The 15,035-nt window shown below is 47.3% G+C and overlaps 1 protein-coding gene across 9 annotated transcripts in view; it reads right to left on the minus strand.

The window, feature by feature from the left end:
• Positions 1 to 15,035, minus strand: part of LOC126527122 (adenosylhomocysteinase-like 1) — a 270,192-nt gene that overhangs the window by 95,873 nt on the left and 159,284 nt on the right. The window contains exon 1 of one of the 9 annotated variants that reach the window (XM_050174869.3): positions 12,978 to 13,092. The exons of the other annotated variants lie outside the window; for them this stretch is intronic. Coding sequence (XP_050030826.1) covers positions 12,978 to 13,046 — 69 coding nt within the window. The 5' untranslated portion in view covers positions 13,047 to 13,092. Of the gene's footprint in view, positions 1 to 12,977; positions 13,093 to 15,035 lie in introns of those variants that run through there. 9 annotated transcript variants of the gene reach the window in all.

Raw genomic sequence — 15,035 nt, forward strand, 5'->3', positions numbered from 1 at the left:
AGCTGTAGTTCTAGAGACGTTCAGGTATCATTACCTTGCGCGATCCGAATAGCAGATTCGGATAGAATGCTGAACTATAATATCACTTGAACTGCGCCAGTATGCACACAACTCCACGCTCGCTAACTTCGCAAGGCAAGCTGCACTCAAGAAGACGAAGAGGGACGCACGAATTACGTACGCATCGCCGACTGTATAACAACGCGCGCTTATTAAGCGGAGCGCGCTGGATTTTTTGTGACATCGGAAGAACCGTTTACGCACCGCTAACCCCGAGCCCCATTTCCTCGTTCAGAGATAGCAGCGCCAAGTTAATGCGGAAACAACGACTAAAATTACATACACGGCTAATATGCGCACGTAAGCACGTACGCGTCACAGGCGTTTTGCCCGACAAGCTTCTCTAGGCGAAACGTCGTCCATATGCCGCCGCCCCTTATCTCGTTTCCTAAAAAGCCGCGCTCGAGCGAAGCTCCAAAACCTGGAATGGCACGACAAGGCCTGTTATTCCAAGGAATCAGAAAAAAAAGAAGTAGAAGAAATCAAGGCACTGAAGGCAGCAAAACAAGAAATGAAGAAGTTAACCAGCGAGGGAAACTGAAAAAATAAAATAAAAGATAAACCCCAACCAAGAAAAAATGCATAAGTTATAAAGAAAAAAAGAAGAGCAAGAGGCGGCTGGTGGTGTCTGCACAAAGGCTTGTATCCTTGCTTCCAAACACAAGAACAACAAAAACAAGTAAATGAAACTCACTCATCCTGTACCTTGAAGCCATGAAAAAGGAAAAAAAAAAACGCAGCTCAGATGAGCGCGAAGGTAATGTTTTTTTTCTGTTTTTCTTTTTTTTTAGAGCCGCGTAATCTACAGACTGTGCTTATGATGTCAGCTCAGCAGAAAACAGAGCGGTCGGTATACACAAGCAAAATATGATACGTTATTTCTTTTGTCTTCCTTTTCTTTTTTCCAGGACGGAGTAGGTATAAAAGATAACAAGGCTGCATGGTACGCGCTGCAGATAAGAAATGCTGCGAGCTTCTTCTAGCCTCGCTCACAAGCACCGAAGTCCAACGGACCCGTACGAATATGCACAGCGGAGTATTCAAATCACGCGTATTAAACATTAATGGAATACATCAGTGAGACAGAGGCAAACTCTGGCAAGCTAGTGTACGCGTATCTGCGCGCGTCTACAGCTCTGCAAAGCGAAATTGATGAGGTAGTTGCTAGGCAGCTCAACAATGAAATTCTTGCAACGTTTCTCGCTCGTAATCCGACCGCCGAACAGACTCAGCGTTGGTCGCGCATTACGAATTCAATAACAATGTCTGCACAGACAGGAATATTAAGCGACAGGTCATGAACGTGGGGAGAACAAAAAAAAAAATCCACAGAAGAAATATAGCCACTGCGTGGAGAGGAAGTCAAGGCCAGGCAACAATGCCACGCGGCCAAGACGAAGATATTTCCAATATCATGTCGGATAAGGGTGAATCCGTCAGCGTTGCGCATAATCACCTGTCTGCATATCGGTCATGAACGGAAGCCTAGCGGTATCCTCGAAAAGGAGCGCTTACAATAACTGCATTCTACCCTACTAACACAGGGGACAGAAAGCTTGAAGATTAACGTAGAAGCTTGAGAAGTTAAGGGCCGCACAGCCAGCGATGGAACGCGAAATGCGGGGCTTAACGTTTAATAGATGGGAAGATGGCGGTGTGGATTAGAGAGGAAACTGGGTCAGCCGATATTCTAGTTGACATCAAGATGGGGGGGGAGGGGGGGGGGGAGCTGGGAAGGCCGCGTAATGCGTAGGGCAGATAACGCTCGGTCCATTTAGAGTTACAAAATGAGTGTCAACGAAATGGGAGAGTTATCGGGAAATGCAGACAACAAGGTGATGGGATGAAATCATGGAAGGCACAGGCATAAGATGCACTGAGGCAACTGACACAATACAGGGGACATATAAGATGGATGGAGAGGCTTTCCTTCTGCGAGTTGATATATATATAAGATGATGATGATGATGATGATGATGACGACGACGACGACGATGTTGATATAAACGAGAGAGTTTTACAATTGCTCGCCCGCTCTGCAACTGCAACAATCCACAGTGAGATATAACAGCACGCACTGACTGAAACAACGGCGGGAAAGAGTACTCGCCGGCTGCCCGAGAGTCAAGTACTGCATAGAAATAAGAGTTCCGCGTTCTCGTACGTAGAAAAAGAATTAACGTGAACGTGCCCTGAAAGACTTGCGCTCGAAACGCAGAAGCGTTTCAAACGCGGCGAACAGAACCAGACAGAAAGAAGCGAGGAGGTCACAAAATATCGCGCTATACCTGTACAGCACGAACGCTCCGTGAGCAGACAGGCTCCGCAGCTGTGGCCGAGCGAAGCTTATCAGTTTCTCCTGAACGCTCCGCTGACTTGGCCCCTTTTCGGGGCGACTCGGACCAGCGTTCCCCGTGGGAATAAAAGCGTTCAGTGCATAGTGATAACCAGAGAGCGCCGGTCGGTGAGAAGATCGAGCATGCCGCATCCTCGCACAACGTTTCGTATGACGCAATAGTCATGACGAAACAGAAATTTCATGCTACACTGTAAAATAATTTGCGCCCTTATTTATTTTTAAGCGTGTAATTTAAGTGTAGCTTTTCGTTCGTAAGCAATGTTTGCCACTGGCCAGCCGCCGTCGCAAATGATATTTCCAACTTCACGATTGGCTACGACTTGCTCTTACGAACTGCTTTCGCATAGGGATTTATTTATTTATTTATTTATTTATTTATTTATTTATTTATTTATTTTATTTATTTACTACGGGTCTAGATGGCAGTAGCGAACACGCTTTGCCAACTTTACCAACGCGAGAAACACGCGACGAGGACTTTCAACAAATGAATAAACTTTACACTGAGATGCAAATTTGACACAAGACAAACCACACGGGAATCTCCGAATCCCTGCTGCGATACACGAAAGTTCCTGAGAGAGCCAGCAGCGTCTCGAGGGAGAAGCCACCTGCGCTCGTGCGAGCGAGAGATATGCGTATCTTGCGTACACCTACAAGCGTACAGCGCGCACAGTGGAAGAAGCGAGGCAGGCACTACAAGTCCGACGGGCTAAACGCTGACAGCAAGGAAATATGAAGAGAAAGAGCCTTGGCACGCTCAGCAAATTCCATAAGTGTGTGCGTGCGTGCGTGTGCGTGCGTGCGTGCGTGTGCGTGTGCGTGTGTGTGTGTGTGTGTGTGTGTGTGTGTGTGTGTGTGTGCGTGTGTGCGTGCGTGCGTGCGTGCGTGCGTGCACGTTCATCGATACCTGTTATACTACTATTATGCAAATAGGCAAAGCTACGGAGCAAGCAAAAACGAACGAATGTCGCGAAAGTCGCTTTGGGGCAGTTGAAACACGTTACGCGTGAAAGGCAATAGCGCGAGGAAGACGATCACGTTACGAATTTTTAATAACACCTGCTCACGTGCCACTTTCTTGAAAATCCGCAACAAATGCTCGTGTACTTAGATTCAGGCGGACGCTAAAAATACGCAAGGGATCCAAATTAAACCGGAGCCCTCTATTACGATGTCCCTAATAAACCACTGTGCAGTTTAAAAACCGGACAATTTTTTTTTTTCGATAATCCGCTCTTACGGATTACATGAGCCGCTCAAACGCAAATAAATCTAAACTATTACAGAGTTTTAGGTTAGGGGACGAAAGCGGCTTGCGTGCGCAAGAACTAGGGGCGACGGTACTGCGCATGCGCAGACCCAGTATGTCCGCAAATCCGCGGTGACTGCCTCTTAACGCCACACCTACCACTTCTACACGCCCTGTGTGTGTCGTGCAGTGAACTGCCGCTCCCCCTGCACGTACAAGTCTCCTTGCATTTCAGCGAATGCCGGTAATTAAAACACGCTGTTAGGACTCGGCAGGTTGATTGGCAGTGATGGGAAGCTCGTAAACGGCTCACGGTGACTTATGCGCGTGATAAGTAAAGCACCATATAGCCGCGTATCACAAACGGATACATACGCGCGATAGCGGACTGCGAAAGCGATTACGTCAAGGTGAACCATGACGCGTCGCGCAAATTACGCCTCATCATCACGTGCACCCTTCGCACGCCATGTGTAGTAAGCAAAGCGCGAGGTTCGCAGGAAGTAAGTAATCAAGCGGCACGCCAGATCGCGTGCCGTCTTGTGACGTCCTTGCGTAACGGAAAAACCGCAAATACAGCCCCAATTGGTGTTTCCTTTCTGGCCCCCTCGCTTTTTCTTTTCCTTGCTTGCCACACTGCCTTTCCCGTTGGCGTTAGGTCACAGCACCTGTCGTCGCCGTGTCCTGGCCTATCCGCACTGCGACGCAGCTGCCTTGACCCGGCTGGACTCGGACCTTACTTTCAACCATTCAAATCTCATTAAGAGGGATACCTATACACCCATCCACGAGAGCTTGCAACTATATATGTACCAACTTGTCAACAGCGAGATTAGAGTCTCGTCTGTAATACTGGTACTCTGTGTGTGATTTAGTGCGTTGTGGTGGGCCTTCCCCTCCCTCTCCCTGTTTTTTTTTTTTTTTTTGCTTTATCTGCTAGCCTGCCTCTGTATGCCTTCGTGGTATTTTATATGTTTAAATTAATAATAATAATAATAATAATAATAATAATAATAATAATAATAATACGGAGAAGAAGAAGAAGAGACAGAACAGAAGGAACTTTTACCAGATTACGCCACTGGATACCAGTCTTAAACTTTCATCGTCACAAGGCTCGCCTGGCACCCTCCTCTCAGTTTCCAATATGCGGAGAAGATGAGACGATCGAGCCTTTCTTTTCTTATTCTGCCACCGTTCTAGACCCTTAAGAAAAAGCATTTTAGAAACACGGTTTATATAAGTTGGCCGAAATATTTCCATTCAGGACATTTCTTTCTCTGGGAGCCTCCTCTCTTAGACACTGTCAAAGGGACGCTTGCTCAATCGCAGAGGATTTTTTGGCTGCTTCAAGCCGATTTTCAGCCGAAAAACTTCTATTAAAGTTTTTCGTACGGTATATTTCCTTGATTGCTACCCGAAACTTTCTCTTGGTATTTGCAACAGGTCAATTTCTTTCCTAATACCATATGAACCTTGGCCAATTCCCCGCAGTAGGCATGCGTCATCAGTGAAAGAAAACAAAACGAAACATTATCCAGGCGCTCCTTCGAGCAGCAACCTCATAGGAGTTTCCCGAGTTAAACTTCTCAAATAAAATCAAATTTGTCATCGCATAAGTAGTCCCATGGCAATGTTTATAGCCTTATTTAGTCTATTTTTGTTGTACTGGATAGTTTTGAGCACATTACGAGCAGAAATCGTTGCTTAGGATACCAAAAATAAATTTCCCCTGGTGTATGTTACTGCAGAGTTAATATTCTCTGACATCAACTGTAGATTAATCTACGCGTTAAGAAATCACGCTATAAAACGAATTAGTTGCGATTACAAAAAATTTCATCACTCTAGTTCCCCGTTCCAAGGCCAGGTCGGAACACGACTGAACCTCAAAGAACGACAGAAGCCACAATAAGACTTATCAATCAAACCACGCCAAATTGCTTACAAATCCACGCGCTTCGACCCAAAATAACCACGCTCCTTAAACGGCGGCAGCGCCTAATTTTCGGCCATAAAGTTCTGTGCCTTTAGTCACGTGCAGTTTGTGTCAAAAAATTTACGAACGGCAGGACGCGAGAAAAAAACTGAATTGTTACTTCCGCAGCCTAGGTATCCGTACTCTCATATTAGCATTTCCAGCGTGTGTACTTGTGTGTGTAAGTATACAGCCTTCTACGGTCCTATACCCCGGCCCCCCGGTCACAAACTGCTAGGAAACTTAAAGTTTCCTCAGTTCCCACGATACGAAACTATTTAATAAAGGGAAAATGAGACATCCACCCAATCGTAGCAATTGCTACAAAGGAAACCCATACGGGTTCCTCGGAAGAAAAGCTTCGCAGTCGAATAAAAATTCGTGTAAGTTGAAGAAAAATTGGGTTAGCTCAGATGGTACAGTGGCTGCCCCGAAAAGGCGGTGGGTTCCGGGTTCGAGTTACGGAACAGGACGCATTTTTCTTCAACTGCGAGGCTTTTCTTTCGAGGAACCCGTATGGATTTCCTTCGTAGCAATTGCTACGAGTGGATGTCTCATTTTACCTTAATTGATTAGTTCTCCACCTTGCGGGTTTTCGCTGAACTATTACGTCATACGAAAATATTTGTTGCCAACTGCATGGTGACGCCTGTTAGACATCCCGGTTATTTATATTCGTCTCTTAGTTCGACTTTGGCACGAACCGATAAAAAAACTGGCGTGCCCTACTGCGTATACCGGCAGAAAACACCTACGGCTTTCAGCCAACAAGCGACATCTTCGACCGCCCCGAAGAGTAAACAAACGGCCTGCAACAGCTGCAGCTCCTGAGGCTTACACAATGCGTAAGCTTCGAGCCGTACACGGTGACCACTTTCGTCTGATGGAATGCGCTCCAATCCGGGCGGAACCGCGCCGAAATCGATAAGTCGCCTCCACTTCTCTGTTACTATATACACGCCTCCTACTAAGTTTTTCTTTCTTTTCCTTTTCTTTTTTGCTTCTCCCGGGATTCTGGTCATATGAGGGATAGCTGCCGTTAATCGATATCGATTGGAGAACGTAAAGGCTACGCCCGACATGGCTATACCCATTTCACCCCCACTCCCTCCGTCCCCTCTCCGCCAACGCTAAAACCTCACTTGCCGCGTAGGATAGCGGAGAACCGGATATTTACTTTGCGCTTAGCGCGCCAGACGACACCTCTTGGTCTTTTGTCCTCGCACCGCGACTGTTTCCTTTTCGACAAAGATACAGTTCACACTCCTCTACGTATCGTTTGTGCAACGCCGGCCGGAAGCGCACGCGAGACCTCGGTGGCCGTCGCGAAGCCGAAACGATGGCCGTCCCAGTCAATCTCGCTTAGAGATCCTTCGAGGTCGCTCCTTCCCGAGATGCCAAACACAGAAACACACATACACGTACACGCACAACACCGCAGGGAAGAGCGCGCCTTGGGCGCTTTTGTTACACGCACCATAAAAAAAAACAATAAAACGAATCCAAGGCAATCTAATTTGAAGTCGGAGCAAGCGATAGCGCGGGGCATCGGATCCCGCCGGATTGGATTGGATCGGATCAGTCGGTCGGTCCTGCATATAGCGCGGCGTGACGGCGCGCGCCCGGGTCGGAGCGGGAATCCATTATGCGCGTGCCGCAAAAACGACGCGGCAGGTTGCCGCACGCGTCAACGTTACGCGCGTGCCCGGCCCGCTCTTGTCTCCGGCGTCTTTCTGCACGCGCGCTGTCGAGGCAGCGCGGACGTGTCACCGTGATACGCGTCGGTGTTGTTCCACGCTGGAGACGAAAACAAAAGCCCAGCCCGAGCGAGTCCCGTGGGAGTGCGGAGGACAGAGGCGCAAGAACGAATGTGTCAGAGGAACACGCGAAAGAAGAAAGGCGACGTGGTAGGATATCGCGATTGGAAGTATATATATATAAATAAATAAACGAGACTGTACAGGGCATAACACTGTACGAAGGGATATGCGAACGACAAGGTTACATCGCAAGGAAGGAAAATGAGGCGGTCGGACACTGAGTGGTACAAACGCTCGGGTGCTGCCAGACACATCCCCTCAATGCCTCCAAGATGAGATGCCGAGTCAACCTCCACACGCGTGATGGTTGTCGACAAACATATTAACTGGCGGTGTTCACATTCCAAAGCCGTTACCAGCTCTTCAGGGACAAACGAGCATCTGTTGATGTTGTTTACTAACTGCGAGAATATTAAATGTTTGACAACTAAATGGTCTGCAACATCAAAATGACTGCCAGGTCGCCAGGAACAAAACAGCAAGTAAAATAAGAACTTGAGGGGATAGGCGAACAATAATTAACCGGTATAGCTTCGATAATAAAGGAGAAGGGTTCCACAACAACGAAGATGAACGGGCTACAAGGAAAAAAGAAAAAAACACATTGCTAAAAAGAAGGCCTTACAGGAGCATTAAAGAACAGCAGCGAATCAATTTCGAAGGTTAAACTGTAAACTTCAGAACTCCATTTTCACTTATTTCTCGGGAAAACTTTATTATTACTCTATATAGAATTTTGTGAAGGCAGACAATCCTATTTCGAATCTGGCGCCAAGACTACGGAGCCGATAGCTTACTGTGACGCGACAGCCTAGGCATCGCCTAGTGCAGGCCGGTAATGTAAACTCACCTCCTTTTTCTCTTTCACTCTCCCCTCACTTACCCCCACAAGTAATGTAGCAAAGCTGATAAAGCCTATACAGTTAATCTCCTTTCCTTTGCTCTCTCTCACATATTTCAAGGTATTTCTTCGTATTTGGGCCATTTCGACACAGAAAATATTATATAAGCTTGCAAGGCCGTGTCCTTGACTCTTTTGGTATGCAGTCCATCGTTACTGATAAGCAATCGTAACTACAGTATAACCTCGTTATAAGAAAATGATATATAATAAAACAAAGTAAGTCAAATTGCCCTTGAACTCCTCATAGAGATTCATAGTGCAGTACATACAATAATAGGCATAACCAAGTAATTGCAGTTCCCCTTTCAACTTCGTTATAAGGAGGTTTTAGTGTAGACCCGATTTGACTATGCGCACGCAAAACCACATAAATATTTATAACAATTGGGAAATTCGCGACGAAGGCGCCTTGTAGAAGCTTGGGGCGGAGCAGTTTCTGCATGCAGAGAGCTTTGTATTCGGGATGTTGCTTGAAAACTCGAGAGAATTTTGTTCATCTGGGTTTGGATCTGCGAGGCGGGATATTGATATTAGTGCGTGCTTCCCCGTCGACAAGGTCTTCTGCTTTCGTGTAGTATAGTCGGCTCAGCCGATGACGACAGCTGTCAGCTAGGAGGACGACGATGCTGCTGTCCTTCTTCAGGCCCTGCAGTGCCGCCTCCAACTCGTTGTCCTGTGGATTTTCGCCTTGGAAGATTTTCGCATTTTGCCTGCTATCACTCACGCTCTCTTGCAAAGCTTTTCCGATTTGCTCTTCGCTAGTGTGAGTCTGCGAGTAAGGCAGGGTCTCTGTGTTTACAAATTCCGAAGACACGAATGCATTCAATGGACGGTATGCGATTCCGGGATCACTGTGCACGCATTCTCCGCGCCTTAGTCATGCGCCACTGTCGCTCGAAGCGAAGCGTGAACGCAGCTCGAAATGCCGCCGAGCACAGCGACCCAGCGGGACGAGGTGGAGAACAGACGTCGACAAGAGACCCGCCTCCAATGCAAATGCAAAACGGCTGACAATGCATCGCGACATGTCTGCACGCATGTGACCCGTTTGAACCGGATCGATGTTGTGTTTGGACGCCTCACCAAAAGAAATGGCTCGGCAGTAAACGTTGCCTTCGTGTTGTGTGCCTCCAACATTATCGCTGGCGTATCGGCCTTGAGGAGAGCTGTGTACAACATCTCAGCTTTCTTACTGGGAAGTATTTCGACATTGCGCGATCAGTACGCGTTAGAAATGAACGCTGTTATCCCTATCTCTCGTTGCGCTGCAGTGCGAAAAAAGTGCACTGCCAAATACTTCGATCTACATATCTTCCGGGTCCTCGCGTCACGTGACAAGACGCCCTCTACGTAGGAAGGTCCACGCTGTCAAGCAAAGCCATGCTTTAAACAAAGAAAAGATGGTGTTAGGTGTCGCCCGTGTATCCTGTTGAGATAACTTGGAGGACGCTTAAGCTTTGCCTTTAGGTGTGGAACGCGATAGCACTCAAAAGATTTCCGACTGCTTTTCACGCTTCCCGGCAACTGCAGCTTATGTAACCGTAATGTTTTCCTGCAAACGCTGGCGGCGAAAGCTATGCACGGAGGCGAGCTTTCTGGTTCTTGTTTTTCTCTCTCCCCGGTTCACAGCGGGAGCCGTCGCTGCCGCGGAGGCAAGAGCCACCTGGATGGTGCTGCAAGGGACCGAGAAAACTGCAGCTGTACAATGATTTTGTGTATTTCTGCGTAACAGAATTATGTTATCTCGCATATTCAAATTAGAATTCGACGCTGCCATATGTGCGTAGGTTGTGTGTAAGTCGCATTTTACGAATTTTCTTACGCATTTTACTTTCAGTAATTTAAATTAGTTCCGCAATGCCTATGCGCCGCGTGGGGAGCCTGCGTGGTTCGGGACGATTTTTCTCTAACGGACAACGTACGCCGCCGACACCAGATTTTGTGCAACACGGGGCCCTTAACGCCATCGAGTTAATAAGTTAGACGTCCGCTTGCGTCGTAATATAACGTCACGTAAAGAGTGGTTGTGGATGTATCTGGCAGTAGGTATTACCAATGTGGAAGCCTCAAGGCTCGGAGATGTGGCTACCAAAAAAGTGCGACCTTTCCCGGCGCTTGCTTTCCGTAACAGAACACACCACGAACATATACTCTGGCGAGTGAACAGGGAACGGAGCCGAGAAACCCAACGTTTTGCTTCCAAACCGAAAAGAAATAAAGAGCGCCTAGTAACAGTGTTTCGCCTGCTCCACACGCCTGCTCCACGGATTTAACAGCAGTGCACCCTTTTACTCCGGGAAAGTAAGTGCACGTACCGGGCGCTAACCCTTCGTTCTGAGCGACGAAAGCAGACGGCAACGCCTCGCAAGCGCTTCTTATTCAGTGCACGGGCGCGCGCAACGCAGATAGCCCAAAAGCCGCCGGTCGTAAGTGCTGTTTGCTGCCCCACCTCTGCTGCTGCTGCTGCTGCTGCTGCTGCTGCTACGTGTTGAAACCGAACGCTGCCTGCGCGAGGAGGGCCTGTTACGTTTCTCGTTTTTCTTTCCCCCGCTGCTCGCGCAGTTGACGTCAGTCAAGCACTTCATTCGTCTAAACTTTTTTTTTTTCTTTCTCGTTGGGGGCTGTCGCAACGGCACAGTTGACGACACACTCGTCCTCCCTGCGCGCGCGCATCCGGGAAAGACAAGCGAGGCGGTACTGCGGCAGTGCTCGCAGCTGCAAGCAGTCGTCGCCGCCGTTTGTCGAACTGCGCAGCTGCGCAAGCAGCACGGCGAAGCTGCCGCTCCGTGCCTCCGATAGTTCCTCTGCTAAGGCAAACTCTGGACTCTCTCTGCGCAGTGTTTGCCCCCCCTCCCCCTTCCCACCTCCTCTCCATCAAACGAACCTCGCACTCCCAGCCCTCCGCTTCGATTCCACCGATGTCGGTGATGGCGCTTACCCCTTATACGTAGGTTCAATAAACATTTGCGAAACGTCGCCGTGACTCAAAAATGAGATAGAGAGTGCGCCGACGCCGACATCACAGATGCTGGCGTGTTGCCCACGTACGATTTTGTGCTCGTAACGTGACATCGCTTCGCAAATCAAGTGACCACCCATAATCCCGCCTAACCGAATTACCAGAGTCGCGCTAATTCGGAAGTCGAGCCTTGAGAGACTCGACAAAATCGTGCCGTGTATTGCAGTGGTGCGATTGGCCCAAGTAGAATAAGGACGGCAAACGATTCTTATGACGTAATCATGCAGCAAAAAAAGGAATAATAATAATAATAATAATAATAATAATAATAATAATAATAATAATAATAATAATAATAATAATAATAATAATGATGCGAACTTCATTCCTTAATTTGAGCTGAACGGACGCTCGCAGACAAGTAAAGCTTGTTTCTCTCTCAAGCATTTCTAAATTCCCTTAGCGTGCATACTAGTTAAAATTATAAAACAATGGTGAGCTAATGTTTTTAGAAAGCGCCTAAACGACAGAAATTGCCTGTGACGGGCATTAACGTTCCCAGCGTAAATTCAATGATCGCGCTTCTACGGCTTCGTTGTGCCCTTAGCAGACTGGTGGACTTTGAAAAAGAAAGAAAGAACGAAAAATGAAGGGTACAGCTAACCTAACCTAATCCTGCGTCATTTGCGATAGCGCAGGTCGCGTGCCGCGGGCATTTATTATACTAAAAATCTGACAGCCGAACATATGACAGCAACGTTGAGTAAACCACAGGTTGTTACAGTACCTCCATATTGACTGTTAACGACATGACGGTGATCATAAAACACTATGTCCCCGTTCGAACACGTGCCATAGTACTACACAAAAATATACCACCGGGCCGCTAGTTTAATTAATTGGTTGCGGTTGTTCCCCTCGGCAGTGTTCGCGCTATAAAACATGAATGACAAATAAGAATACCAGAATACAGTAACCGACGAAGCATCAAATCAGATACGCAAGTTATGGGATCTCATCCCCTCGAACGAAAACGTAATCTAGACGTACACCCAGACGTCGGTAATGGCAATCGCAAGTCGGTAATCACAAGCTATTATATGGCGGCGATAACGAACAGTTGCACGAAAAGCGGCGAGAAGTAATGCCGAGAAAAAATAAGTAAAGTCGAGCTGACAGTGGTTGCAAGGAAACAGCTGTGCTCAAACTACGGCTTGAAATTTGTGGTCGCGCCCGCATTTTATCTGCTCTTTCTTTTCTATTTCTTTCTTTCTTCCTCGTTTTTCCGTTCTCTTTAGCTCCACGATGTACGCATCTCTGCTTAGGAAAAGTAAGCGCAAAAAAAGAAAAGAAAGAAAAGGTTTCTCTTGCCTCGTCACTCCGTCAAACTGAGGCCACAGTGTCATCATTATACTTAGCAACGGAAATCAATCAATAAACTGATACACACAAACACCAAACAGACAAGAACGAGCGCTACTGAGACTCCTTGTCAGCTCATGTATTTTATATTATTATTATTATTATTATTATTATTATTGCTACTACTACTACTACTACTACTACTACTACTACTACTACTACTACTACTACTACTACTACTCTGCGTTAACCGTCTCCGCTCTGACGGCGGTCTGTTTCTCACCACGGCGGAGCAGACGGCCTCCACGGCCTCCAGGTCGCAGATGGAACTGCGCCGGCGCTGGTAGGGCATGGCGGCCGGTCGCGAAACCACGCGGACAGCAGCGCCCGGGGAAATGCAGCCGGAGACTGGGGACTCGCCTCGGCGACGCCGCTTCTCTGCGACTGTCGCGCACCAAGGGCCGCGTGTATACCGCGAGATCAGGTGGCAATAGCTTCCGGTCCATCGTTCGCTCCTGCCCCACTCCCTCCTTCTCGGCCGCCAAACAGAACGTGCCAAGGGCGCCAGTGGTCATCTCGATTCCGAGCTATGCGTATTATGCGATACGTTGACACGGTCACATTGCTACGGTCGGATCGTACGAACGATTGTTCTGAAACTGGGGAAAAAAGGAAGTGTGTGCTAAGAAAACAAAAAAACTTCTAAGGAGGACTTGTCCCACAGGTAACGACGGAAGACGAAGCAACCATCTGCATTCGCTTTCACTTGCCGCCGACACGTTGCTATCGACAGTTTCATCCTAAATTAGCATTCCTGCGGTAAAAGAAGCAATGTTCCAATTTTAATTTTTCTCCTGCTGAGTTAGCGGGCTAGCTTAAAGATAGGGGATCCGACGTCGGGAAACCTATCGCGGCAGGGCGTACAAAGCAAATCAGAAACAAAACAACCCAAGCGAAATTTCAGTCTTGGATTCGCCAAGCCACTTAATTAAGTACGCGATTTCTAAAACTCCTTAATGGCCCAGTATTTCTTCAATGTTATTGGTGACGAGGTTTCTTTAAGAATGGGTGTGCCAACAAGCGCTTGATTTTCACACTTACTAGAAAACTGATTCCTGTGTATTAAGGCAATAATAATTGTATACATATTGCATTATATTGTAGCTGACCAACCAACCGCCTGAATGACCAAGTCGCTAAGACTTTGGGACTGAATGACTGACCGACAGAGTACTTCTGCCCTTCCAGCTCATATTTCGACAATTGAAGCAGTAACTTAGCGCGATAAAACCCACAGAGGCGAGAAAGGTGGACAAAGAGAAGCACTTGCCTTTGTCCACCTTTCTCATCTCTGTGGTTTTTATCGCGCTAAGTTACTACTTCATTTATGGAAAACCAACTAGCCCAACAATCAACTCTTCTAGAATCCATATTTCGACAGGTCAAATAAAACGCAAGGCAATCGTGCTCGCAGAACACGTTAAAAGAACAACTTAAATGGCACATTACTGCTGCCGTTCCAGCTATATCGCGACTCACGAAGTTGTCCAGGCAAAGTGCGAACGTGCGTCGACCGGCCTCCCTTTCTATAGGGCACCGACCAGCTCGGTTTTTAAAATAAGAACAGCGGGAGAGACGGGGACAAACGAAGAATGAGACGCAACAGCGATGTGTGTGCGTCTTTCTTCGTTTGTCCCTGTCTCTCACGCTGTTCTTATTTTAAACCTGAGCTACCAACATGCCCATGTCTCTACTCTAGACAACTCGGTTGCATGGATGCGCTGCTACGCATACTTTGTTCTCTACGAAGGCACAGTTGCGTTTTAGAAGCGGCTGCAGCTGATCAAACAAGGAAGAACGACGTTTTGCGGCCGTGGTTAGAATAAGAACAAAAATAAGTACGAGTTCAAATGAGCTGCAGAAGTAGGACTGCATATTGCACCTCGGCGTCACTTACAAATTGCAAGATTGCAAGATCAAGATTAAAGCTAAGAGACAGAAAGACGGTGGTGTCGATAAAAGAGTGAATAGCTCATATTCTATTTGAGGTTAAGAAGAAGAAATTTAATTCAGGAGACCGCGTAATGCGTAGATCGGATAACCGGTCTTCTACTAGACTAGCAGGACGGCGGTGCTAAGGGAAGGAAAACAGAATCGAGGACGGTAGAGAATTACGTGGTGTGGCGAAATTCGGGAAATTTGTAGGAACAAGATATATAGGGTGTTTAAGCTAACGTTATCCCAGCTGTTCAATGGAAAAAAAAATTATTTAGAAAGCACAGTGCGAGATACAATTTTAAGACTTATCATGTTTGGCTGCCAGGCATCTGAGGAACGGACA

Source organism: Dermacentor andersoni, chromosome 9 (genome assembly GCF_023375885.2).
Source record: "Dermacentor andersoni chromosome 9, qqDerAnde1_hic_scaffold, whole genome shotgun sequence".
NCBI lineage: Eukaryota > Metazoa > Arthropoda > Arachnida > Ixodida > Ixodidae > Dermacentor > Dermacentor andersoni.